General features: G+C 40.8%; 1 protein-coding gene across 2 annotated transcripts; it reads left to right on the plus strand.

Annotated features, from left to right (window-relative positions):
* st8sia3 (ST8 alpha-N-acetyl-neuraminide alpha-2,8-sialyltransferase 3) lies at positions 1-23676 on the plus strand. 2 transcript variants are annotated; one of them, XM_056404205.1, is made up of 5 exons: positions 1-2629; positions 9852-9881; positions 13225-13344; positions 14808-15365; positions 18550-23676. In XM_056404205.1, the coding sequence occupies exons 1-5, from the start codon at positions 2376-2378 to the stop codon at positions 18830-18832; spliced, it is 1245 nt and encodes a 414-aa protein (XP_056260180.1). In that variant the 5' UTR covers positions 1-2375; the 3' UTR covers positions 18833-23676. The 2 variants fall into 2 exon arrangements, with proteins under 2 accessions (XP_056260180.1, XP_056260181.1); XM_056404206.1 differs by lacking the exon at positions 9852-9881 and having other exon boundaries at positions 7-2629.
* The last annotated feature ends 2446 nt before the right edge of the window (positions 23677-26122 follow it).

The raw sequence follows: 26122 nt of genomic DNA on the forward strand, positions 1-26122 counted from the left end.
TGTGAGATGCTGCCCTTCGAGCACATGGTGCCCTTCAGCCTGGTTTCTGTTGTGAGACTCATTCGGTGTTTGGATCTTGTTCTGAATTCTCTGAGGTTTTGGTCATGAAATCTTCTCGTGATTGTTGATAAGGAAACATGTACGCCTACATCCTGGAGAGCTTTCTTGACTTTTATATATATACATTTATATATCCTACTTATCTGTAATTGTAAACAGTATATTACAACATATTTCCCTTACTCACACACCCCTAAAGTGGACCGTACCATTTCTTAACCTTGATGTTAGTTGAATGTCTTGTCTGTCTGCCTCACTCCAGCAGTGGCTCTTGCCCTCAAATCTCTGCTCCTTGTTGTGCAGACACTGTGGGCTTACACTTTCTTACCTTCTGAGTTTCTGAATTAGATTCTGTCAAGTATCTATGGATGAACGCTAATTCGTTAGCTAGTTTCTAATTTTTGCCTTAAGTTACAGTTTAGCTAACAAATGTTAGCTAGATGATAGCGTGCCTTTCATTTCTAGTGCTGACTTGTCATTTAATTATCAATATAAAATGTCATATATTATCTAATTTTAACAAACACTGGTGCTCAGTCAGTGAGACAATGGATGATTAGTTGTAGTACATATTTTGACATGCACATATTGATTATTGTTTCATTTTAATAGTCTTTTGTATGGTTGTGGTGGTGTAGTTAGTCTTTTCCCTTTTTGGCTGGACCACAACGGCAGGGGCCAGCCCTATAATGACAAATGTCACTGACTGACTGACTGAGTGAGTGATCATATTTCCACCATTGGCCAAATGCCACATGAGCGGAAATATTGTACTTTCTACTCCACTACATTTATTTGAGAGCTTTAGTTAAACAAGTAAGAAACTGTAAGGACTGTAACACTGTAACACTTTCTTGTGTCTGCATTCACCACTTTTATCCAGGCTGAAATATCTCTAATAACGATTGGATGGATTGATCTGATGATGGAGCTAGAATTTTTTTCTTTTCTTTTCTTTTTAACCTATGATTTTGGGATATTAATAAAATTGACTTGACTTGTGTGACACACCATAGGAGGATGAACATGGTAAACATTACCTACACTAACATTGGCATGTTGGCATTTTTACTGAGCATGTTGGCAGGCTAACATTAGCATTTAGCTCAAAGATTTTCAAATGTTTTGTGAAAAAAACTAAAATTGTATGAGGCTTCATCATACCTGAGTCCATACTGTACGTACCCACTGTAGGTCTATAGGCTAATATGTAGCCATGTTTTCATATGACTTAAGAACATAGGATAATTAAATCATATATCATAGTATTTTAATGTTTAGTATAAAGATATATATTTCACAACATATTCAAATAATACATAGCAATACATACAGTAGTATATTAAAAAACAAGCCTACCATGACCTAGGCCTGTTGTTTATAATGTGTGAAAAAAAAAATTCCACATATGATGTGAACATATGGGTTCTGTATTCTATTAGTTATGCTATGAGCTATATGTTCATAGGACACAAGTGACTACAGACAAGGGGAGAAAATAGATGGGTTTAAATGTGTGTGGAGCCAGGTTTTTTTGTTTGTTTACAGACTGACACTTTACGCCCCTGCAGCCCTGAGGGTGTCCTGTCTCTCTGCGTCTCTCTGCCTCCATCAGGACGCAGAGCTCCGCCTCGGATGCTGCTGCTGCTGCTATTCATCTGATTACCGCGATACAAGAGCTGCGTCTCCTTAAAGCGACACTGGGGCTTAATTAATTAGACCACCGGAGAGAGAGGAGGAGAGAGATGCCGAGGATGCAGATGAAGAGTGGGAACAGCATCCGGCAGCCGCCTCTGTCTACTCCGCCTCGTTTCACCGGCTTGCGGTTATGAAACCGGCTGCAATCTGATCCTGCATGCCTGCAGAAAAACCTCCAAGATCCCCCCACCCTCTTCCGTCCTCCGCTCTCCATCCCCGGATACATGGACTGTCCATGCGTCACACTCGTTCTTCCTGCGTCTTTTCTTCCGCCGCCGCGTCGTTACCTCCTTGCCTCACGTTCAGGTTGTTAAATTCTGCTACAAACCGCGACCTCCTGCTCTTCACTCTTGCTCCACACGTGGACTCTGTAGCCTTCATGAACTCTGTGGAAAGCGTCAGTAAATCAGCGGTTGACGCGTCCTTTTTCGCCTTTCCGGCCTTTTGCATTTCTGCCGCCGATGCGTTACCGCTGCCGCGCAACCTCCCATTCAGTCGATGAAACTCGCCATAAGATAACGCTGCACCCGCGCGACACCGCATCTACGTTTCCTCTATACATGGACTCTGCGTGAAGCACGCGTCGTCTCTGCGTCTCCGCCCTCGCTTTGCCGCTGATGCGGTGCGCCTGGGTGTTCGCTGTCTCCTCGTCCTGGCCGGTCAGTGATCCTCTGGTCCGGGGGGGCTGCTTCCCGCAGAGAGGCATTATGGTGCGGATCGCCAGTGCGCTGGGGCTTGTCATGTTCAGCGTGGCGCTGCTCATCCTGTCGCTCATCAGCTACGTGTCCATCAAAAAGGACTTCCTGCTCAGCACCCCCAGATACGGACCTAATGGAGGACCCAGGATGTACATGTTTCACGCGGGGTTTCGGTGAGTCCAGACAAGGCATTTGAGATGCAGATGTTTGGAGTCTTTGGATTTCATTTTCAGTGGTGTATATATGCTGACATGGTAGAAAAGACTTGTTTTTGACCTATTGATGCAGCATTTCCTCTAATAGGTTATTTCTTGATTGTTTTGGTTTTGAATGAATTTAAATCCCCATAAATTCTACTATAATAGTCTGTTTGTGCTCGAGGAATGGAGCTATAAAATAAGAAAAAACATTGTATGATGAAATATGTTTGAAAGTAGCTCTGGAGGATGTGGCCCTGTGCTAATCGGACTCAGCTGAAGGCCCCTGTGGTGTGAGGCCTCACAGCTCACACACTGTGCAGCTACGGTCACATGCAATATGCCATAATTACATCTCTGTTTGTGTATAGATGAGACACAGTAGCTCCTTTATATTTTTTCTCTTATGACAGAGCCAGACTAGCTGTTTCCACCTGCTCCTAGTTTTTATGCTAAGCTAAGCTAATTGCCTCTCTGTCCCAGCTCTTTAATTAATGTACAGACATTTTAATTTTACCGTTTAAATTTGCAAAATATTCCATCATGTCACACAAAACACTACTAGTAGTCACACCACCATGACTCATACTGCTGTTACTACATATAGGCACACCAGAACTATTTACTTCAATTATTGCTACTACTTCTCTTCCCCACTACTGTTTCCTGCTACTGCTGCGTTTGTAACCGCTGTCGCTACCAGCATTCTGATTCCTACTAGTACTACTGCAGTACTACTAGCACTACCACTACTACACCTACTATTACTGCTGCTCTATAAAATACTACTGTGCTATTTTTTAATCCATGTCTACCATTATTGCTATTATACCTATTTAACTATTTCCCCACTTCATTTACCAATACTTTACTAGAGTTCTTACTCCCGCTACCCTTTTACTGCAGTTCCACTATTGGTATTGTTACTGTAAGTGTTAGCATTATTGCTACTACTGCTAGCTGCCAGAGTACGCGCCATAGATCGCCATGGGAGAAAAAATAAAGTAGAAGAAATAACTGTAAACATCTGGTTACCTAAACTCAACTATGCATGTGGTAAAATGGATTGATTTGTAGTACCTGCAGTGAGAGAGGAGACAGAGTCTGGAGTGAAGAGAAAACGGAGGAAGTACGATCCACGCTTATTCCTTTCTACAGCGCATCCCCGCATCAACCACCAGTGCGTATTAAAGACGCAGGGCGCTGCAAAACGCAACTCAAGTGTTTTTGCTAGTTTCAAACCGGCACAGTTGTCATTTTCCCCGTACAGCGCCCATGTGCACCCATGGGCGTGTAAAATGAGGTGTGTTCAAGCACATTGTTATCTTTAGTCAGCAGAAAGTGATTGACCAACAAAGTGCAGTATTTAACTGTTATTTTAAGTGCACATTGTCAAAAGAGTAATATGTGCCAACATAGGCCGGCGCACATGCCAGTTGCGCGCCGGCAGAGTGAGCTGGAAATGAGCTTCAGATGTTTGGATCAGTCAGGGGGAACATCAGAATACGGACCGAAGAAGGTCAGAGCTTACTTTGTGACATATTATGTGTTTGCACAGTGTTAAGTGACATCCATGACGCATGAGGCTCTGCAGAGAAGTGTTCTTTCTCACTATCTGGCAAATCACCTTCATTTTTCCACAAATCAGTTGTTTGCCGAGAGCTTATATTGAAAGGATTTACGCACGATGTTGAGACAGCGATATAAAAAGCAGCGCTTTGAAGATTTAGTTTGGTATCTGACTTACTTTGCTGTGTTCAATAATCGTTTGACTTCTTATTTAATCTTTAAAAAGACTTATTTTATTTAAACAAAAGTGTTCAAATAAGATGTTTCAAAAGTAAAGATGTGTATGCAACAGCTTTTTTTATGCAACAACTTGGGAAACCCCTGAGCTAAAGTGTTTGGGAACCACATGAATTCAGAGTGTCTTAAGTGGTGACAGATGATTAGTGACAATCTGATCACCTTTCTGTGCTGAACCAACAAATCTCAAATTATCAACAGCTTCATCCACCAGACTGCAGGTTAAATGGGACACAGGAAGTACTGATACGTTCCCTAATGTGGAATCAAGCAGATGCAGTTATTTTCAAACACTGCTAGTGTGTCATTGATAAAGTCTATAGGCGAAGTGCATCATATCTGTCATGTCAGTGGTGGATGACACGGATTGGCTGTCTTAATTTTTAGTTAAGCCAGCCAATCCGTAGACAGCTTTTCCATAATGAACTGATCTAAATGTGGTACATGTCAGTGTGTTTTCCAGTCAGTGTGAGTATGTGTCAGCCTGAAGGAAAACAGGGCATCTGTCACTTAATCCCACAGCTGTGAACCAGATCAGCTCATTCATTCACAGCTCTTCTGTCTCTCTTTCAGTCACTTTGCCAAGTATTTTACTGCTTGTCATAAAATCATTTATAGGAAATAAATTAAATGATTTAAATTTGATGAAACTTCTTTAATAGTGAAAACAAAACTGTTTACAGTTGTTTTATTTTATGCTTTTAGACAGTAAATGGGCCCAATGGGTGGGATTCACTCATTTTGTGAATAGATTTCACAGGGAATGCTGTGTGCTTATAAATGCTGTTTTAGCAGTGAAACTCAACTATTCCTGCAGATGTTTGACACTAAAGGCCGAACAGGAAAGGGGTAGGTTATTTCCTTTGAGATACTGGAGGGCTTTTAATGTGAAACATATGTGCAGGAAATGATTATTTTTATTGACAGTAGCTTAATTTGATTAAAACACTGAGAACTAAATTGTGAGCATGACAACTATATGATCTTTATAGTGATACATGTCTGTGATATAAAACAGGGGTTTAGTAATAAAGATCTCTATTAGTTTCAAAAACAGCCTGGCTCTCTTGATGCTTAAAATCCCAAGGCTGAGCATTTTCGCCTGTTCTCATTGAATAAGATCATCTGTGCCAAATGTCATGTGTATACAATGATTACTTGTTGTAAGTGATTCCGATAGGGGTGATTGATGTGCAAACTGCTTTGAGGGCACTGAGTTATTACAATGTGCATAGCATTAACAGTTGTTTACTTACCAGTCCGGAAGAAACGTTGCAAGTTCAGCATCACACTTCATTTCTTTACTCACCAAGAACTGTCTGGTGGAAAGCAAACTGCTTTTGCTTCTAATTGCATCACTTCTTTTCATGTACAGAAGTTAGCATGCTAACTAGCTAGCTCATACTCATCACTTTCCGATACCAAGTCACTGTAGCGTCCAGTCTGCCATGAGGAAGTAGCGCTGCTCAGAGGGCTACGCCTGTTCCAACCACTTGTATTGTAAATGCAACAATGGTTGAGGCTCTTGGCAAGACCGGTAAAGTAAATGGCTGCTAACGCTAATGTTGACCATGTAGCAATAGCAAAACGTACAAATGGCCCCTTTACAAAGATCGTAAAATAAAAATAACGGAGCTGATTGATAGTTATGTTAGCTCCTGAGCCACAACAATCTGAGTTTGTGTTTGTTGAAGACATGTAATGTCTGGCTACGAAATGTGAGGTTGTTGAAGTTGAGTGAACAGTGTGTGGCTTATACTCTATTTAGTTGGTACCTGCCGCGTAGCTAACGCTAGCTAACAGCTGTCTGCAGGGGGTCAGCCCTATGTTCCCACATTTCTTAGAACTTTTTTTTCACAGAAATTTTTGAAAATTAGGGTTAGGGTTACAGCTGTGGGAATTTAGGGTTAGGGTTACAGCTGTGGGAATTTAGGGTTAGGGTTAGGGCTGTGGGAACATAGACACGCTCCCCTCTGCAGGCATCAGTCAGCCCTTGTAAGTGGTACAGGTATTCTTTTTTTAATCATCCTTGTGTCACTCTTTTGCAAACATAGACCTACAAAATATAAATGTATAATGTTTTAGTTGCTTAATTTTCCAAGGAAAATAAATCCTTGGTCCACAGTTTTAAAACCAGATACAAATGTTTGTCCAATTTGTGCCCTTTAGACAGTTTGATATCCAAAGAAACAATGCTGAGACACAACATTGGTATTTATCTGAAGCAAATGATTCATGAATAATTTAACTGAATTGAGTTTAATTGAATCGAAATGAATCGATTCTGGACTTTCTGAAACTGAATCAAATTCTGAAGAGATAAGATACATATACCATCTGGTCCAGCAGCAGATTCTCATTCATATTCAAATGTGGTTTAGCAAGCTTCAGGATAGTGCTTCAACATCTCAGGAAGACTGATAAAAGAAAGCACCAGTGGTGAAAACAGAGGGTAAAGGCACAGAGTAGAGTGAGGAGAGTGGGCGGGGATTCAGCTCTGAGTTTATTATTAATGATGCTGTGTATCTGACCATCTCCAGAACAAGTTTAGACGGTCCGATCTTTAGTGTGTGTGAGGTGCAGCTTACTGCGTTTTTCCTGCTTGTTATTCTAGTCCAAACGGGATATCTGTTGACACCGGTCTGATCTGATACTTTTTAACAGGTTTTCGCGGGGCCACCGCAGTTCAGCTCGATGGGAAATCATTCTGTAAATCTTGATTGTCCAACATGTTCGGGCAGGTCTGGAGTGGGATGCTAAAATAGCACCGCTCTGACGGAGGTTCTGGAGGCCACTGAGCCGTCTTTGGCTCTGATTTACAGCGCAGGAGCCGCATTCATTTTCCTCCTGCCTGTAATCATTTTCCTCCCGGCTCGCTGTCGCCGCAGGCCAAGGTTACGCTTCAGAGTGAGTTAGATGTGAAGGTTTTTGAAGAGAAAACACTCTGGTAGTGGACAAACCAGTATGCCGTGTTGTTGGAGAGTGAGAGTTTATCATCAGGAACATGGTGATTCTGGGGAATTTGTGGTTTTGCTTTTGTATGCGGTGCGGCCAGTGTATGGAGAGGATGTTGGTCAGACTGATGGTCTTACTGTCACACAACAGGTCGACACATCTGAAAAACTGCTGGCTGAAATTTTCACCCTAATGGTCAGATTTCTATGAAATTCACTGAAGCCTTGTTCACGCTCAATGGAGCATCCTCAGGCACCTTGGCTTTACAAGCAGTGGCATGGTCATGCACCAAATTTTGTGACTTGACACTAATTGCACATGCAGAGCTTTTATTCAAGATCTATGAGAGATAGGGTCAAGCCACAGATCAATGAATAATTTTGTTTCCCCTTAATTTGGCTGTTGAAGTTATTCAGTGGTAAAGATGCATTATACCAGGTGAATGACCCAACACTCTTTGAGTCACAGAAGAACTTCCCAAAAGTCAAAGTTGTAGCTTTTTTTCAGTCATACATGTAGGCCTACCCTTCACCGTGCCTTTCTGTTTCCTGTAGCACTCAACACTGTTTTTGCATGAAGAAGAAATATCTGTCTCTTTTACCTTTAATAGAGGAACACAGACACTGTAGACACACCTGTCACCTGTCCAGCACTGTGCTTCTACACCAGAAACACCAGAAACACAGCAGCTACACTGCACACAGGGATGAAGGCGTGAGCTGCAGCCCCAAAATAATACAGGAGGAAATACAGGAGCAGCAACCCGAGGATGAGATGTGACAGATCTGTTTTACCAGTGTGCATGTGGTGACATCACTCCTTGCAGTTGTAAACCCGCTTATACCTGCTCATTTCAGTGGAAAGTCAACAACCGTGCAAGCAGTTGTGTGAGATTTTACTGTTGACACAATGGTGCTTGAGCTAACATGCTCGTGTTTTGAAGGTGTAGTGATTACCATGTTCATCGTCTTTGTTTAAGCCCAATGATTGACTGGTAACCAGTCCAGGGGGCGTATCCCCCGACCCTCTAGGACAGAGGCTTTCCAAGTGTGAGGTTCCAACCTCAGGGGAGGAGCAGCGTGAGAAAAAATAACTATAAACATTTGGTTCGATAAACTCAGATATACATATGGCAAGAATTCATTGATTTTGGTAGCACAGCTGTTTTTATGTTCTCTGACTTTCACTTTGAAAATCCATTCTCCAGGAGAAGTGGTTATAGCTAATGGATGGATGAATGGGCCACCTTTGTTCACCACGTCATCATGCTAATATTTGATAATTACAACTGAACAGAAAGGACAGCTGGGGCTGATGGGAATGTCATTGCTTCTGCTGGGATTTGGTCACAAATCAAAGTATCTGACAAGTATTTTACTTGTCAGATACACACACTTGGCAGCTCATCCAGCAGTTGTTGAAATGTTTCACTCAAAGGTACAGATGTGAACTTCTTGGTGGCACGAGAGTTGGGGGAAATCAGGGGATCACCAAAGTCTGGGAACCATGAATGTCTATTCAAATTGCTATGTCAAATCTATCGGTCAACAGTCGAACTATTGTCGATTCTACACGAACCTTTTTTCATTTAACAAATGAAACAAACTTGAAATGCATCGCCATTAACATAAAAAGCTGTAAGAACTTTGCCTCATTAAAATACTGTATAAAATGTCAGGAACATTGCAGTCACCAGCAGGATTTTTGATTTAATTTGGTACATCATATTTGTTTAGATTGCCTATTCCCTGAATACTTCATGTGTGTTTTTTTACATTTACCTACCAATAAACTGCTGCAAAACATTCTTGAAGAATCTTTGTACATTTAAACGTTACCATTAAAAGTGATTCTGACGTAATAAATTTAAAAAAAAAATTAAAAAAGGCAATGAGCCTATCTGAATCCATCTGACTGAAAAGCTGGTTTACTTTCATTTGTATGTTCAAATGAATGTGAGTGTGAACGGTTGTTTGTATCAGCACTGTGATAAACTGTCCAGGGTGTACACCGCCTCTCGCCCAATGTCAGCTGGGATTGGCTCTGGCCCCTCTGTGACCCTCAAGGACAAGCATTATAGCAAATGGATGGATGGACGGACAGATGGATGGATGGATGAATGGATGGATGGATGGATGGATGGGTGGAGCATCTCATCATACCTGACCGGCAACATGTTTGTCTTTTTATTTCGTCAGCACTTTGTAATTGTTGCAGAAAGTGCCAAACAACTAAAACGGTCTCCATTACAGCTGTATAATATCACAATAAGTGTCTTATTGTCGCAATAACATGACATACAGTAAGTATTTGAAATGCGCTTTACTTCTGCATGCCAGGTCTTCGTTTCTTTCAGTTGAATGTCATTTTAACGAAAACTGATGAAGATAAGATTTTTTATGTTTTTTTTTTTTGTTTGTTTCACGTCCCGCTGCAGCGAGAGGCCGCCTCGCAAACCAGACCTGAGGTGAATACAGAGTGCTGACGTTTTAATTACAAACACCAGGATGTGCTCTGTCTCTCTGTCTTTTTCCTTTTAACATTTTTATTAGTCTACGGCAGTTTGATATCTATCTATCTATCTATCTATCTATCTATCTATCTATCTATCTATCTATCTATCTATCTATCGTATGACATTAAGCAACAAGCATAGTTCCAACTGTCGATCATTTGAAGTGCGGGAGTCGTTGACATTTGTAGAATTAGTATCTTCTTAAGTCTCATTTGTAAAATCGGCATCAGCTTCTGCTTCAGCTTTTTTTTTTTCTTCTTTTTTTTTTTTTAGCCCAGGGTTGGGACATGCAGCCATCGAACTGTTTGTGCCGCTAACAAAACACAAAGAAACATCAAGTCCACTTTCGTGGAAGCCTTTTGGATGGTGTGGTGTTGGATGTGAAACAGCATGAAATACAACTTGAAATAACCATAGTATTCTACGAAATAAACAGTAAAATACACATTACAGATGGGTTTCTTAGGTTCTATTCCTTTATACTTCCGTGAATCATCTGCATATTTGGCCCAAACTGAGAAGTCTTGATACAAAATGAGATGTTTTCTCAACTCCAAATTATTAGTATTTCCACAGTAGTCCTTTTGGCAAATTCTAATCATTATTTTTTATGCTGATCCTGATCCAGCACTGCACCTCTCTGGCTGAGTCTCACTATCTACAAAGATGGTAGACGCTGCAACAATAAAATGAGGCTGCTGCAGGTCTGACTGCCATCAGATCCAGGTCAAACAGTATTTATTTATACTCTTTAGGGTTTGTTTTAGCCTGGCTGGGCACCAGCTGGGGCTGGGTTTGGCCACGCAGGACAGTATGAAAAGTTACTGAATGTGTGAATGATCACAGAAGCTTTTGCCGATGGATTTCGTCAAAACATCAGTGATCAAACCTCTGACACCATCCGAACTGTCCTGATGCAGTGATGGTCCGTGTACTTTCAGGCAGATTGTTTTTTTTGTTTTAAACCAAAAACGACAAAACGGAAAAACAGAACCATTTTCTCCCTTTTTCCATTATTGTTGTCGGAATTACAAAACGAAAAACAAGAACATCAAATTAGAAGAAATTCTGGTGTTTGCAAATTCCCTTTTTCTTTTTTGAATTGAGGAATGAAGAAAGTTAGTCAGGTGACAAGGAAGTAATGGAAAATATTTCAAATTAATTTGATGTTCGTGATTTTCGTTTTTTTTAATTCTGACAGCAACGGAAAAATGTCTCTGTTTGTCCATTTTTCGCTTTTGGTTTGAAGTGATTAAACAAAGTGGCTGAAAGTACACGGACCAGTTATCTCCACCGGCCCGGTTTTCTTTGCTGGATGAACCAAACTTACTTGCAAATACTATTTGACCGGTTGTGTCTGCCATAGCAGAGCCTTGACCTGAAGCCTTGACATTTTGATGTTCAGTCAAAGGTAGCGGAGAAGCAGAGGGAGGTTTCTCTGATTTAACCACCTTTCCTGATATTTCCTCCTGAACAGTCGTTTCCCAGAGTCAGATGAGGAGAGATCGGTTTCATCTCTGTGCATCCAATCCAGGACGTATTTAGCCTTCCTTGCACAAAGACCTGAAGTGAGAAACTGCTATCCTCTCTCTATTAAGAAAGTGACAGTGCTGCTTGACATGTTGTATCTTGCCAGCCAACAAGTTAGTTTCACATGTTTCCCTGTAGAGTTGTAGTTAGTCCAGCCCCTGGACCGACAGCATGAAACCCAGACATTATGTCACTCATTAGCTTCATAATGAAAATACAAACTCCCTGGAAGATAGGCAATCTTCGTAGTGTTCAATATTCTAGCTACCTGTGACAGTAGAGTTTTATTCTACTTCCACATTTTGAGCTAAACTAGCTAATCCCGTCCTGGATCTGTCTTCTCTACTAGATGCACATTGTCATTTCCTCATTTGACTCCGGGTGAAACTGGTTTTACGGGAGATGTGGACTGAGCTCTGACCTGAGAAGGAAGTCCAGGTGACAGCACCATGGACAAGAAAATCACAAATACATTCAAAATGTCAAGATTTCCATAGAAAAGCTTACAAAGTATGGGCTGTACAAGGTGAGCCTCATGGTTTAGTCTTGGCTTTAATTTACTTACTTGTCACAGGGAAATGGAAAAGTTGAGGCATCTTGCACTGCAAAAAAATGTTCATCTTATCAAGTACCCTGGCCCCCGTATTAAAAAAACAAGGCGTCATTGGGGATGAAATAAGTACATGAAAGTGAATTTGGATGAAGCGTAAATATTTTACGTCACATACCCAGTTTAATTATGAATAACTTGCTAAGATGGACAGAATTGCTGCAACAGTTTGGCCTGATTGCTCATTTTCCCACGGTACACTGAAGTGATTTCAACTAGACTCACGAGTAGGAAAAGGCCGTGATTCTGCATTTACACTGAGCTGATAGTGTAAATAAAAGCGCCTGAATCAGTTTTAGCTGCAGCTGGTTTCCTAAAGGAACAACACTTTGTATGCTGAATGGCTCCTCGAACACTTGCACATTTCAATCAACTTCTTTTGCAGGCATTTTAGCTTTGTTGAAGAAGGTATCACTGATAGAGGAAACCACATCAGAGCTCAGCTGAAGCTGTTTGATAGTGCAATTCAGGTTGTTTTTTTTATCATTTTGGCCTTTTTTTCTTGAACATTGCTCCAACAAAGTGTGATCAGACAATCAGACAGGTTTCAGACAGTCCATTATTTGGAAAGAAAAACAAAAGCAAACAGTAAAATTATTACCCAACTAACAAGATTACAGAACGAGTTCCTAACTCATCTGTGACTCACTGTACTTACTGTGGGATGAGGGATACTTATGGACATTTCACGTGGTATTTCCACACCAAGTTTAAATGTATGTGTGAGAAATTCAAACAAAATCACGCAAGTAGTTAAATCCATGTGTTTCTGTAGCCTCCTGAAAAGAGTTGTGTTTGACTGATTGGATAATCTCAGCACCTTCTTTCACTGTGTAAAGTGTGAAGTGTTCTTATGCACAATTTATGACTTCTTATTTTGGAAATTTAGTTTGGACTTTTACTCCCAAATCAAGTGATAAATCCGGCTAAACTCTTGTCTTGTAACCTGTCTGATCATCTGACTGCTCCTGTCTCCTGCCTCAAATCACCCATGGTGGTTTTCAAAGCTGCTAAAAGAGGACGCTTCCAACAGACCTGGTTTTAGAAGAGCTAAAATGCTTCTCAAAACATTTTAAAGTGCAAGTGGATGAAGCTGACCTCCTAACGCGGGAAGCCTGGGTTAACCTCCGTGTCTTCTCCTCCCGCTTTGTGTAGCTCCCAGCTGGCGATGAAATATTTGGATCCAGCTTTCACCCCTCTGACCAATGCTCTCAGCGAGGACCTGCAGAACTCCTCTAAGTGGAGGTACAACAGCACTGCTTTTATGCAGCAGAGGTAGGTTGTGCACACACACACACACACACACACTCACACACACTTCTCCCTCTTTCTGTCGTGTTTTCCGATGATCCTGAAAGCTCTGCATGCTTTTAGCACTTACAGCAGTGAGCACTAGTTGTAAAAAAAAAAAAAAAAAAAAAAAAACTTCAGGTTTCTATTTCTTGAGCAAAGAGCACTTCACCAGTGTCACAGTAACAAACATAAGGCAGAATTCACATGGAACATTTATTGTTTACAAAAAAGTTTATGTTGAAACAAGTTGGCTGGTGTTGTTGTTGGTTATTGAATCTGATTCCAGTACTGAATCTGCTTATTCAATGTGAATTTATTTGGGTTCATGATTCAAAATTTGTAACTATATTTATAATGGATTAAAACTCAGGGATTAAATTATTTTACAATATGCAGAAAAGTTTGATATAGACTCTGACAAAAATAACTGATGTGATGTTATCAGCTGATTGTTTCACAAAAAAACAGCTGCGTGAACTTTTAGCGCAGCTGTTTAGACTCAGACTAGTTTTAGGTTAAGTCCAAAGTTACTGTAAGTCTCAACTCAATCAAGGCAAGTCCAAGTCAAGTCTTGTCAAAATGCCAACAGGGGGCTCAGGGCTACACCCCTTGTTATGGGCAGTCTACTGACAACTGAAGGGAAGCAGAGGAGCGCTTCCAATACACTGACTGGTTTTATTGTGATTATAGTTCATCAGATCTGTTCACCATTAGTTTTAAACCCTTCATCAGCTTTTTCCTCTGATCCAATGTTTGTCATTATTACAAATACACTTATATTTCATATCCAGGGCAGTGACTGCAGCTGTAAAATAAGCTTAAATTCCTTGATATGCAACAGTCACAGCTGGTTTATTTGCAGTTGTTGTCATAGAACCAGAAGATCATAAAGGGTCAGTTCACAAACATGACAACAAAAAATATCTTCCAACTTTCCCTTGCAGCTACTATGGAGATAGTTTTGGTTTCATTTGTTATGTATCTTTGGTGGAGGTAAAAGATTCAGAAGCATGTCTCAAACCAAACATGAAAACCAGAACTATCTGCATGGATAGATACCACTAAGGGTAAGTGGGAAAAAAAGTTTTATTTATTTATTTATTTGAATCTGCACCTTTAACTTTTCTACACACTCATTCAAAACAAAACCAAACTGAGAAATATGGAAGTCATGGTACTGTTGGCGAGTATGCCAAAATATTTGCTTATTTTTCATTGACTTACAAGTTTAGAACTGCAGGAGGTGGCGATAATAACAACAATTATAGTATAGAGTGCAATACAATACCATAATGCGAAGATCCATGTTATTCTGTCCACTCAGACGAGCTTACAGTCCAACATGTCTAGCTATTGGTGTTATTTTGTCTGGTAGCTGTAGAGAAAAGGACATTTTTTTACTGTAAGAATGCAGCGATGAACAGAAATGTCTCTCTGTCTCGTAGGAACGAAATCTCTCAGTACATCGACATCCCGCACAACTTCACACTGACACGAGGCTCAGTCCGAAACGGACAGCTAATGCATTACGACTACTCCAGCCACAAGTACGTCTTCTCCATCGGCGAGAACTTCCGCTCGCTCCTGCCTGAGGCGTCGCCGATTCTTAACAAACATTACAATGTCTGCGCTGTGGTCGGCAACAGCGGCATCCTCACCGGCTCGCGCTGCGGACCCCAGATCGAGAAGTTCGACTTCGTCTTCCGCTGCAACTTTGCACCGACCGAGATCTTCAAGAAGGACGTTGGGCGACGGACCAACATGACAACCTTTAACCCTAGTATCCTGGAGAAATACTACAACAATTTACTGACTGTACAGGACAGGAACAACTTCTTTCTGAGCCTGAAGAAGCTGGACGGTGCCATCCTGTGGATCCCGGCGTTTTTCTTCCACACATCGGCCACGGTGACGAGAACACTGGTCGACTTCTTCGTGGAGCATCGAGGTCAGCTGAAGGTCCAGCTGGCCTGGCCTGGAAACATCATGCAATACATCAACAAGTAAGATACACCACACTACCACATCTGGTCACAGGCCTTTGAATCACACCTGGTAATATAAGTTTTCTCTTTATCTTGATTGACTGATTGATTGAGATCAAATCTCAATATACAATATGACGTCCAAGGTGAAGTGTGACCTGGCTGTTCACACTCTGCATGTATTTACTGCATGGTGAAAAATGAGGCTTGTCTTATTCCATATTTTTATTATTGTCAACAAATCCTGTCAAAAGACCGAAACTGGCAATGCATTTCTCAATACTTTAGCCTTTCATTGCCAGACCTATTCGCTTTTGTGAATGTGACTTGAACCTCTCAGTTCATTTTCGATTTCCAAGGTGGGTTTTCAAGGGTCACAGACCAAAATTCCTCTGGAAGCAAGTGGATAGACCTAGAACCAATCAGACCAACGAAACGTTGAGTAGCAACCGGCAGGGCCAGTTGGTCAATTAAACTTTTACCAAATCCTGTTGGTTGTATGGCAAACACATCTTTCTGATCATCAAACGCAACGTGCAATTACTTGTCCTTCTTTTAAAAACATATACCATCCAGTTTTTTTAATACAGTTGCAGTAAAGGATTCAACAGACCTCTTCACATCAGCGACGGCCATCTTGGTTTTTAATGAAAATGCTTCAGTGGTGCTCCTCTGTCAGTCATCGTATCAAACCAGCCCCATTTTACATAAATGTTTGTGACTGGCCTGAACTCTCTCACGTGCATGCTGATTGGTCTGGTTTCCAGGCTAGCTCAAAGTACGGTTACATTTCTAACACTCAGTAATTTCCTAAAATAGCTGGGCACTGTAGTTTTAAGCAAATGTTAAGCCGCGAATTGATACACATTTGATGCTCTACTGAGTATTTCCAGGACAGTGTATGTAGGATTGGCTAAAGTAAACCACTGTGTAAATTGTACTAAAGGAACTTGTCACCTTGTGCTACAGTGTGGCTCAATGATGTGTTTTAATAGTTTTTGACAACAATACATGGTTGGGTATGGGTTTTGTTGTCAATAGGAAAAAATATGTTCAGAGTCCAGTCCTTCAGTCCAACATTATTCTCTAAAAATTAAATTTGGATACTATTCATTGGTTTTACAAAAATATGAGTAATGTTGAGTAGTGTTTCTGCTTGTCAGAGATACCTTGTGCGTCGTGACACCATTTCCACCTGGCAAGGATGGTCAACCATGTCCCCTAAAAATGACATGTTACTCAGGACACACGCTGCTCAGTTTTTATTCCTTCGTGCTGGAAACAGTCAGATTGTTTTCAGGTTATTCATCCATCCGTCCGTCCGTCCGTCCCATTCTCGGTGACGCAATATCTCAGTAACGCTTTGACAGAACTTCTTCAAATTTGGCACAAACATTCACTTGGACTCAAAGATGAACTGACTAGATTTTGGTGGTTAAAAGTTAATGGTCAAGGTCCAGATGATCTCACGTTCTTGTGAATGCAGTATATCAATTCATGCACCAACTATGACACAATTTACCTCAAATGTCCATAAGGATAAAATATAATAATGGCATTTTATATCCTAAAGGTCAAAGGTCAATTTATTCTCTCATAATGTTCTGCAAAAACACCTCTGGCCATTATTCAATGCTGTCACTCCGGAGGAAGAGATTGTGACCATATTTCCTGTAACTTGTCTGGATGGCGGAGGGTTACAACCACGAGGCAGTTATTCTAGTTTCTTTGAAAATGTGTCAGGACCTGTCTGCCTCTATCTATCTGTCTCCCTGTGTCTCTGTCCAGTTTGTAGTAGTGAGTGGAACCTGGCTAACGTGTGGTTGTATTGTATCGAACTGTGCTCTATATGGCAAAGAGGAGCTTTAGGCTCCAAAGCGGATTATAAGGAAACAGCTATTTAGTGAAAGGTATGGTGCAGAGCTGTAAGAGTGTGTGTGGAGAGGGATTTAAGTCTGGTGCTTAGTGTTGTAGCAGCAGAATAGGCACCTCGTACAGTAGCGTAATCTTCACCAATCCCATTAAATCTACCTGCTCTGGAAGAATTACCACGTTTAAGCAGCTCAGACGGCTTTCAGCACCTCGAGGACTCTTGGAGACGCTTTTGTTGAGGCCAGTTCGGAGAGTCTCCCCTCTGTGATGCTGCAGAGCAGGACTGCCCGATGAAAGCATCAGCAGTGATCAGATTATTTCCTTTTTTTCCATTCAACTCTCTGAAGTGACTTTTGTCAGTAACAGCTGAGGCTCAGAATTATGATTGACATGTAGAAATAAATGGACAAAACCTGACACCAGTGCAAACAGTTATTTCTCCTTTTTTTAAATTTTTTTTTATTTTACTGAAATTCAGCTTTGTGCTAATTATTATAATGACATGTATTTTAATGGCTCATATGGAGGTGTCAGTATAATGTGCTGTAAATTTCCTCATCAGCATCGTTAATGCTTATTAATGAAGTCATACTGATTATTTCTACTACGCCGTTTTATGGTCGGTGTTAAGCATTTGGCAATGAAAAGAAAAACCTTGCACTATTGGTATCGAGAGGCTTTTATTATGAATCATTGAGACAGGAAGTGTTGAGATTAATTGATAGTAGCTTCAAAGTGATGTGAAAATAGAAACACTTTGAATTAATTAGTGAATGACAACAGCATCTCTGTTAGAGGAGACAAACCCGAAACAACAGGGTGGTGAATATAACATGAATCTGTTTGAATTAGTGCTTTGGAAATTCATGTGATCCTGTATTTGTCAAGATAAAGGGTAAAAGCAGAGGAACGGCTGAGTTAGCATTAACAGAAAACAGTATCATCACGAGTTCAAACAGGAAACACTGAGGTCTGTCTTCAATATACATGTAAGAACTGTTTATCTGCAGCTGAGGTAGTAAAAGTCCTGCCAGCATTTTGAGAATTATGGGTAAAACAACAAGCTAGAGTTAAACTATAGTTTATTAGTAACTTTGAAACCAATTTTTTTCCCCATTTCTCAAAATAAACTGATTGTGTGCCTTTTTAACATAAAATAAACCCTAAAATAAACCATGAACAAAGTTATTAAAACCCTGAATTATTAATGCAAGAGCAAACTGAGCAGCAGAGGCAACATTAAATGGCTCCACTTTCATGTTATTTACATTGCACCTTAATGTTATTATGAAAAAATGTAATTTCAATTGTTCTTTTCTCTTGTCAACAGCTACTGGAAAACCAAGCAGCTGTCGCCAAAGCGCCTGAGCACCGGCATCCTGATGTACACGCTGGCGTCGTCCATGTGTGACCAGATCCACCTGTATGGCTTCTGGCCCTTCGGCTGGGACCCCAACACGGGTAAGGAGCTGCCGTACCATTACTACGACAAGAAGGGCACCAAGTTCACCACCAAATGGCAGGAGTCCCATCAGCTGCCCGCAGAGTTCAGACTCCTCTACAAGATGCATATGGAGGGACTGCTGAAGCTCTCCCTGTCCCACTGCGCTTAGGGCTAAAACTGCAGCAGTTCCTTTGAACTCCTCTCCGATGCTTCCACGGGCCAGAGTTGTCAAAGTGACAAGACGGAAAAGGACGAGATTCAAGTGATTTTGTCAGAAGCAAAATCTTGGCTCTACGCCTGAGTTGGTGCAATGGGTCCTTAAACTGTGTTCAGCCTAAAGCCCATAATCCTGCACTCAAGATGAAAAAAGGTGCATTTATTTTTTACTGCTCTAGAACCTAAAGTCGAGCAGGATTTCAGTTGTTTTGTTTTGTTTTTTTGTGGAAAAGCCTGCTGCAGCTGAACTTCCAGGCGGCGTTGCTCTTCAGCAGAATATCACAGGCTCGTATTACTTAATGGTGTTTTTATCACTCATCACTCTTGGCACCACAGCTGCGAATCAGCAGATTGACCATTTAAAACCAAGGCTGGGACCAACATTAGCACTGCATTAAAAAAATAAATAAATAAATAAAAAAGGCAGATCCTTCTGATCGATTCAAATGAAACCGCCATCATTCTGCCTCACCATGTTGTTAAGCATTGAGGGCTCCGTCCTGCTGGGGGTCAATGACATGAGCACAGTGTACAAGTTATCACAATGGGCAAAGAAGGCAAAAATATCAGTTCTTTTCTTCGTGTTGGGACATTGTTAGGACGTTCCCACCGCTGCGTATCTGTTGGGTCGGGCCTTTATTGAGCTGATGTAATGTAGTCTGATCCTGGTACTAGTCGTGTTGTTCTGTAGTCTGAAAACAACAGTGATACTGGCCTCTGGACTTTGATGTCAGTGCAGGACAGCTAACACGTGGTACCAGTGTGTCATCTTCACTTGGACCCGACATTCGGACCCACCAGGAACAATCTTGCACTTACACTTTTTTGTTTTATAAATAATTCTTTAGCAGCTGAGGTGAACAGGACAGTATCAGTGTTTCCAGCCGGCAACAACAAGGGAGGCCACACACAGATATATCATTCAGAATTCATTTATTCAACTCAAATTTACCAAAATGATAGCTAAATGGTGTGGTGTGAAAGTAAGAGAGATATCATTGTCTGAAGTGTATGGATGAGTGAGGATGAGTGTGATGCATGTTGGACACAGACAGGAAGGCTGTAGGAGGATGCAGCAGGCCAGGCTGAGAGAGAAAGCCTGAGGAGGGCTGTTCCTTCCCTTATGTCTTCTGGAAGCCCCGCCCACCTGGGCAGGTAGAGCAGACCACCCTCCCACCTCCACCTACCATCCGACTCCCAGCATCTGCAGAAGTAGCACAACAAACCACGCTGGCAGGCAGAGGGGCAGGGGTTGTCACACCGGTGGTACACTTTAAATCAAGTACATTTAAAATGTAGGCAGTTGGCGGACGCTCTTATATAAGAACATACATAAATGTAAAATTTAAATAAGATAACCATAGATTAGCCAGGTGCACAGTAATGTAGTCACTTTGTTACCCAGATTTCAGTACATTTATTTGCGAAGCTGCATTCACTGAATTTTGGGGGACTTCAGAACAAGTTGAAAAAGCAACACTGACATATCACCTGACAAAGTTGTTTCAGCTAACATGCAAACAAGCTGCCTATTAACACATCCAGCAGACACAGAGCAACATTATTATCATTTGAGTTGTGTTTGTATCCACCGGATGAATCTAAGTCCAAAATACAATCTTTTTAGCTCTGGTTTGGTCTCCACCAGCTCCCAAGAAAAATATCTGGCTTCTACAGCACTGCTTAAGAATGAATTAAAGTATAAACTCTTAGAGCTACGGCTGTTTAACACCTTTAGCTGTTTGCTGTGGCCCCTGTTACTGTTACAAGACTTAAACCGTAAACAGCTTAGACTGAATACCGAGTCAGGCTGTGTGTCCACAACACATCTGTAACAGCCACAGAAGCACAGAGGTTGACGCTGAAAACAAGGTATAAAGGTAGAGCTGTCTTCTGACCTGGTTAAATGCAGCTGTACATACGGTGGCGTTACCACGACAGCGAATCTGAGGAGTTGAGTAAGACAGTTGAGGCACCAGGAATGAACGCATCAACAGCAAGTCTACAATATAGTTTAGAATTAGGCTTTGTGAATTGTACAGAAGCTGAGAAAGGCCATACTCGCAAATGTAATAACAGAGATAATGGCATTATCTTTATCTAGAATAATTATCCTGTTATCTCGAGATAACGAGATAAGATATAGATAAGGAGATAATTATAAGGAGATTACTGTCTCTTCAGCTCGAGATAATGGTGTTATCTCAAGATGAAATAATTATTCCGTTATCTCGAGATCATGAAATAATTATCCTGTGATCTCGAGATAACGGAATAATTATCTCCTTATCTTTAGGTAACGGGATATAAAGGTTTTTTGCGAGTATGGCCTTTCTTGGCTTCCATAGAATTGTGTTCAAAAAAACATATGAGGAAGGTTCACTTTGTAATTTCTTCCCCTATATTTTTGTGTGTTTTAAAGAAACATCAGGATTAAAGTAGATTCATAGTCCCGCAGCATGAATCGCCACTTTAGCCAGGTGGCTCCATTCATACCCAGGTATTCTGTAGCTTTGCTGCTGCTGCTGGAGGGTGTCAATGAGGGCTTAGATTTTGATCTGAACACTGGGAGGCAGGTGCATTTGATCCATTAGCAATGATAGTAAATAAAGATATGTAGTGGACACAAATCCTTCAATTTGTCTCTCACCTGTAGACTCAGGCAGTAAATTATAATCCTGATTGGTTTATTGTTTTGGATATTTGGATCAATATTACTTTCTTGGTGTCACATTTCATATTAGCATGTCAATTTTATAAGAAATAGATTGTTAGAGTTAATGAGAAGAATGTAAACCAGTATTAGTTTTTAAATTATTTTGTAAATCCTTAAATTGAATAAATGAGTGACTACAAGGGCCACAGATGAAGAGCACAGATAAGCTCTCGCACTGAAGCTCAGTGACGTCCCTCACTTGTAAGTCGCTTTTGATAAAAGCGTCTGCCAAATGAATAAATGTAAATGATTGTTGCTGCTGGATCGTGACTCTACAAGGACACAGTGAGAGGAGACAAACTCCAGTCACCTGCACAAAAGTTGGATACGTTACACCCCCCCCTTCCATCAACCGATCCTTGACACCCTTACTTTCCACCACACTACTTCCTGTATTGGCACTGAACGCTGGCGTTGGGTGGAAACAAAGCTTTGCTAATTTTTTTCATTATGAACAGAAAACGTAGAGATACTGAGCTGGAATTTAAAACCCACAGGATGCTACAAAGTGGGAGTCTACATCTAATGATGAAAGACTACCTGTACTTCCCTCTTTGCTGGCTCATTCATGTGATGATGTGATCATTTCCAATGTGTCCGACATGAAGTAAGAGGAATAATTAGAAGAAGAAAGCAACGTTAACCATGAATTCCACATTGTACATATTAGGTGAAAACCATATTTTTTAACATAATTACAGGTTTTCTTTCATTTGAATGGCAAAAATCCAATTTAGTGACAAAGATTTTGGCCCTCTTGGCATCCCATAGTGGTGTGCATTTGTATACTCAGGTTTTTGTGAATGGGTGCAGTTGTACAAAGTACATATATTGTTGCTTCTGTGTGTGTTTTGTGGTATGCTAATATTTTGCAGATCCATCTAGTACTTGCCATTGGTAATTAATTAATGATTCTGATTAAAAAAACTCAGTAATATTTGGTTTCCGTTGGTTTTAACCTTGGACTTGATCCATATTTCCCTCATATTCTGAAATATCCAGATTGTTCCACACACTGTAATCAGCAATTTGCATTTCTTGCAGAACCACAAATATACAGTATAAACTTAACAGAGGCAGGTGGCCTGGTCATCAAGAGGGTTCTTCAACAAGGGTACAAAAGTACTGCGAGTAAGAATAAGAATAAGAATTAACAATACTAATCATAATAATCAATCATAGGGGTCACGGATCAGGTGCATGATCCCTGAATCAGGTAGAGACTGATTTTGTTGTTTAACAGGAACAGGAGGGCTTTTGTCCAACTACCCCCCCCCCCCCCCCCCCCCCCCTTTACACCACCCAGCCTTTATAGAAAAGCAAAGGGGCATATTCCACATGTGAAACAGCATTTTACATGCACATACAGGCACATGTGGTCTCCAGGCATATCAAATATGAATGATCAAATTCAACATGCTTTTTTTTTTTTTTGCAAGGCAGTGACTCCTTTTTTTCTCCATGCGTTTTCATATTTGCTGCAGTGTGTCATTGAGACGACAGAGACGAGAGAAACTGGAACTATTTTTGTAATCTGCAGCAGAATCTCAGCTGCTGTTTTTGCCTCTAATTTGTTTGTTTATTTTTTTAGTTTCCTACTGTTTCGTTTCCAAAATGAGATGTCTGTGACTTGAAATGTGATATTTTCAGGACTTTGACGAAACGATTGTTGGCATGATGGTTAAATTCACCATTTAAACAGAATAGTGATGATGTTATTTTCTGACCTGAGCACATTACAAACTCGTTAAAGTTAATAAGATGCATTTTTTTTTCTTTGTTTTTCACCTTCTTTTTTTTTTAATATACAATCTCAGTAAGCATCAGGTGATGTTTTTCAAGAATGTATTTTTTGCATCTTGAATGAAACTCATATTAATGACGCTGGTTAGATCCATATCAATATGTCTTTAGAGTTCACTCTATGAAAATAATATGTACTAAAAACCACATTTAGATATCATCCACAATAAGCTGTACATTAACAAATATCTTTTAGTCATCCGATACTTGAAATAAAATATATCTACTCTGTATTTATTTCATCATTGAGTCATTAAAATGAATGAAATAATCAATTTGACAAAGTGAGTCCTGTCTTGTTTTGAGTGGAAGTTTACTGATCCTTTCTGAATTCATCCTTTCCGTTGTTTAGAACAATTTTTCATGTATTCTGAAGTTTGAGTTTTGTTGTGTTTTTAAAAAATTTTGATCTACATTCTTGTGAAGGCTCATATTTCATCATATTTTGTCCAAAATAGGATAAACTACGGTGGCCCTGAGGGAAACACGTGCAAACAGAGAGAACACAAACAACTTGAGAAAACGTCTTCATCAGTTTGAAACACATGCGCTGCAAATACTCACAACACAACAGAAGTGTTTCCAGGGGACTCTGAAAAGTGATGGACCTGCTGGGACGCACTTGTTGTTCAATGCCCAGTTGTGACTTTTGTTATTTAAGTTTTGAATTTAAATGACATTATAGGGTTGGTGGTACAGCTACTGGTTCAGGCATAGATATTGTGAAACATGGTGCATAAAGAGGAAATGTGCTGAGCAATGCAAAGAAAAACAAATAAATACATAAGATTCTAACTCACATATATGGAAGTGAAAAATTCAGTTCACAATAGAAAAGGAGGGAGTGTCCTGCTCAGTCACTGGTGCTCAGAGCCAAGTATTTATCAGTCCTAGTAAAGGTCCAAAAAAGCTCCCAAGGGTCTGTCCCCCATCTTCCTCGTTCCCCTTCATCGGGTTCGGACTCGACATCAGGCCGCCGCGGTTAAGACTCCACCTTCATCGGATGCACTCTACCAGGTGAGCCTCCGGGGCGCCGCCTCATCACTTCTGTTGTGTTGTGAGTATTTGCAGCTCGTGTGTTGTCAAACTGATGAAGATGTTTTTCTGAATGTGTTTGTGTTTTGTCCGTTTGCACGTCCCCTGTGTTGCATCACTTGTAGCACACACGTCTTACAGACAGAAGAAGTAGCCTGGGCACAGCAGCAGCGATGCGTCAGTCCTGAGAGCTGGAGAGAGGTTTAAAACAGAATAAAACAACAACCTTACAATGGTTTAGATGTTTTATACTTTTATGTGTGTGTGTGTGTGTGTGTGTGTGGGAAACACTTCCGTTGTGAGTATTTGCAGCACGTGCAATGCTTCTTCTTTCATTGATTCAAGGGGCAACGTACAGGTTAGCACTGTCTCCTCAACACAGGAGAGTCTGCGTTCACATCCACAGTCAGCTGGAACACATAGACAGATGGAAATAAGGTGAATGGATGTAAAGTTGGAGTATGTGAGGACTTTGACCAGGGGTTGGTTTCTCAAAGACAGGCTTTGACTGTGTCTTAGAAATAACAAATAGTCAGACTTCAGCTAGACGTCTGAATTCATCTGTTACAAAGCAGTTTAGTTCTTGACTATCTTGTGATACAATGAATTCTGGGTAAATTAAAACTTGTTTCAAAATTACAAAAGAGACTGTCGTCCTCAAAAACCAAGCCCATAGGTCATTTGTGCATTAGTTTATTATGACCCATAGTCACGTTTTGTTGCTAGGCGACATCTAGTGGTCGTAGTAATGATGACAGGAGCAATGGGAAAAATCCATGACCACCTAACCCTAACCCCTAACCATGGCAACAAAGGAAGTATTTATTTTAACCCAAATCATGATCTTAACCTAAACCTAACCAAGTAGTTTTAGTGCCTAAACCTAGCCAGGCCATGACCTTTATTGTAGTCACCATGGCGACGAAGGTAGGTACGCCGCTGTCGATACAACTGGCATGTTTATTATTGCAACCATGACAACCAAAGTCCAGTACAACTAGGGGCATAATTCAGGAGACAATCCCATGGGTCGTGTCAGAGGGTTGAAAAACACGACCTGTGTGGTCGTTCAGGTCGGAGGGGTTGTTGAAAAAAAAATGGCCGACCGAGGAACATCAGACCGCTCAGCTCCGTTTACACCAGAAGAAGATGTTTGTCTTTGGAAGAATTCAACAGTGAGTGAGAGTGTATGAAGAGTGAATGATAAAAAGAACAGTCTGACTTGGAACAATAAATGGCTGCTCTCTCCATAACAATGTTAGCAACCACAAATTATGTTTGGTGCTAGTGTTCAGTTTAGGTGTCATTGATTGTTACCATGGTAACACTGGTGTTAAGCCTGAGTTAGCCTGGGAGTAAGGAATCTACAGTACACTTCTAGCCGTATGTATGGGCAAGGAAGTTTTGCCATGAAGTTCAGTGAAGACGTTCATGGTCCCCAGGAAGATGACTTTGGTGAACTTTCCTTCTGGCTTCCAAAAGGTCAAAATGTCCACCTGTTCAACAGCTGAGGTCATAATGTGATGGCTCTAAAAGTAATGACTGTTGCAGTGTCAAATGACCCAAATTTCCAACTCTGGACAGTGACGCTGCACAGCCATGTTCCTGTGGTACAACTCACCTCATTAGTATCATTGACTCACTTATGATCCAAGTGTGTGTGTGTGTGCGTGTGTTAGTGTGTATCAG

The sequence above is a fragment of the Seriola aureovittata genome, chromosome 18 (genome assembly GCF_021018895.1).
Source record: "Seriola aureovittata isolate HTS-2021-v1 ecotype China chromosome 18, ASM2101889v1, whole genome shotgun sequence".
Taxonomy (NCBI): Eukaryota; Metazoa; Chordata; class Actinopteri; order Carangiformes; family Carangidae; genus Seriola; species Seriola aureovittata.

What these genes read in the sequence shown, in the direction of transcription:
- st8sia3 (XM_056404205.1), top strand. Translation starts at nt 2,376, where the DNA reads ATGCGGTGCGCCTGGGTGTTCGCTGTCTCCTCGTCCTGGCCGGTCAGT. An exon ending in CCTCGCAAACCAGACCTGAG is followed by an intron (nt 9,882 to 13,224) that starts GTGAATACAGAG and finishes CGCTTTGTGTAG; the next exon opens with CTCCCAGCTGGCGATGAAAT. An exon ending in ATCATGCAATACATCAACAA is followed by an intron (nt 15,366 to 18,549) that starts GTAAGATACACC and finishes TCTTGTCAACAG; the next exon opens with CTACTGGAAAACCAAGCAGC.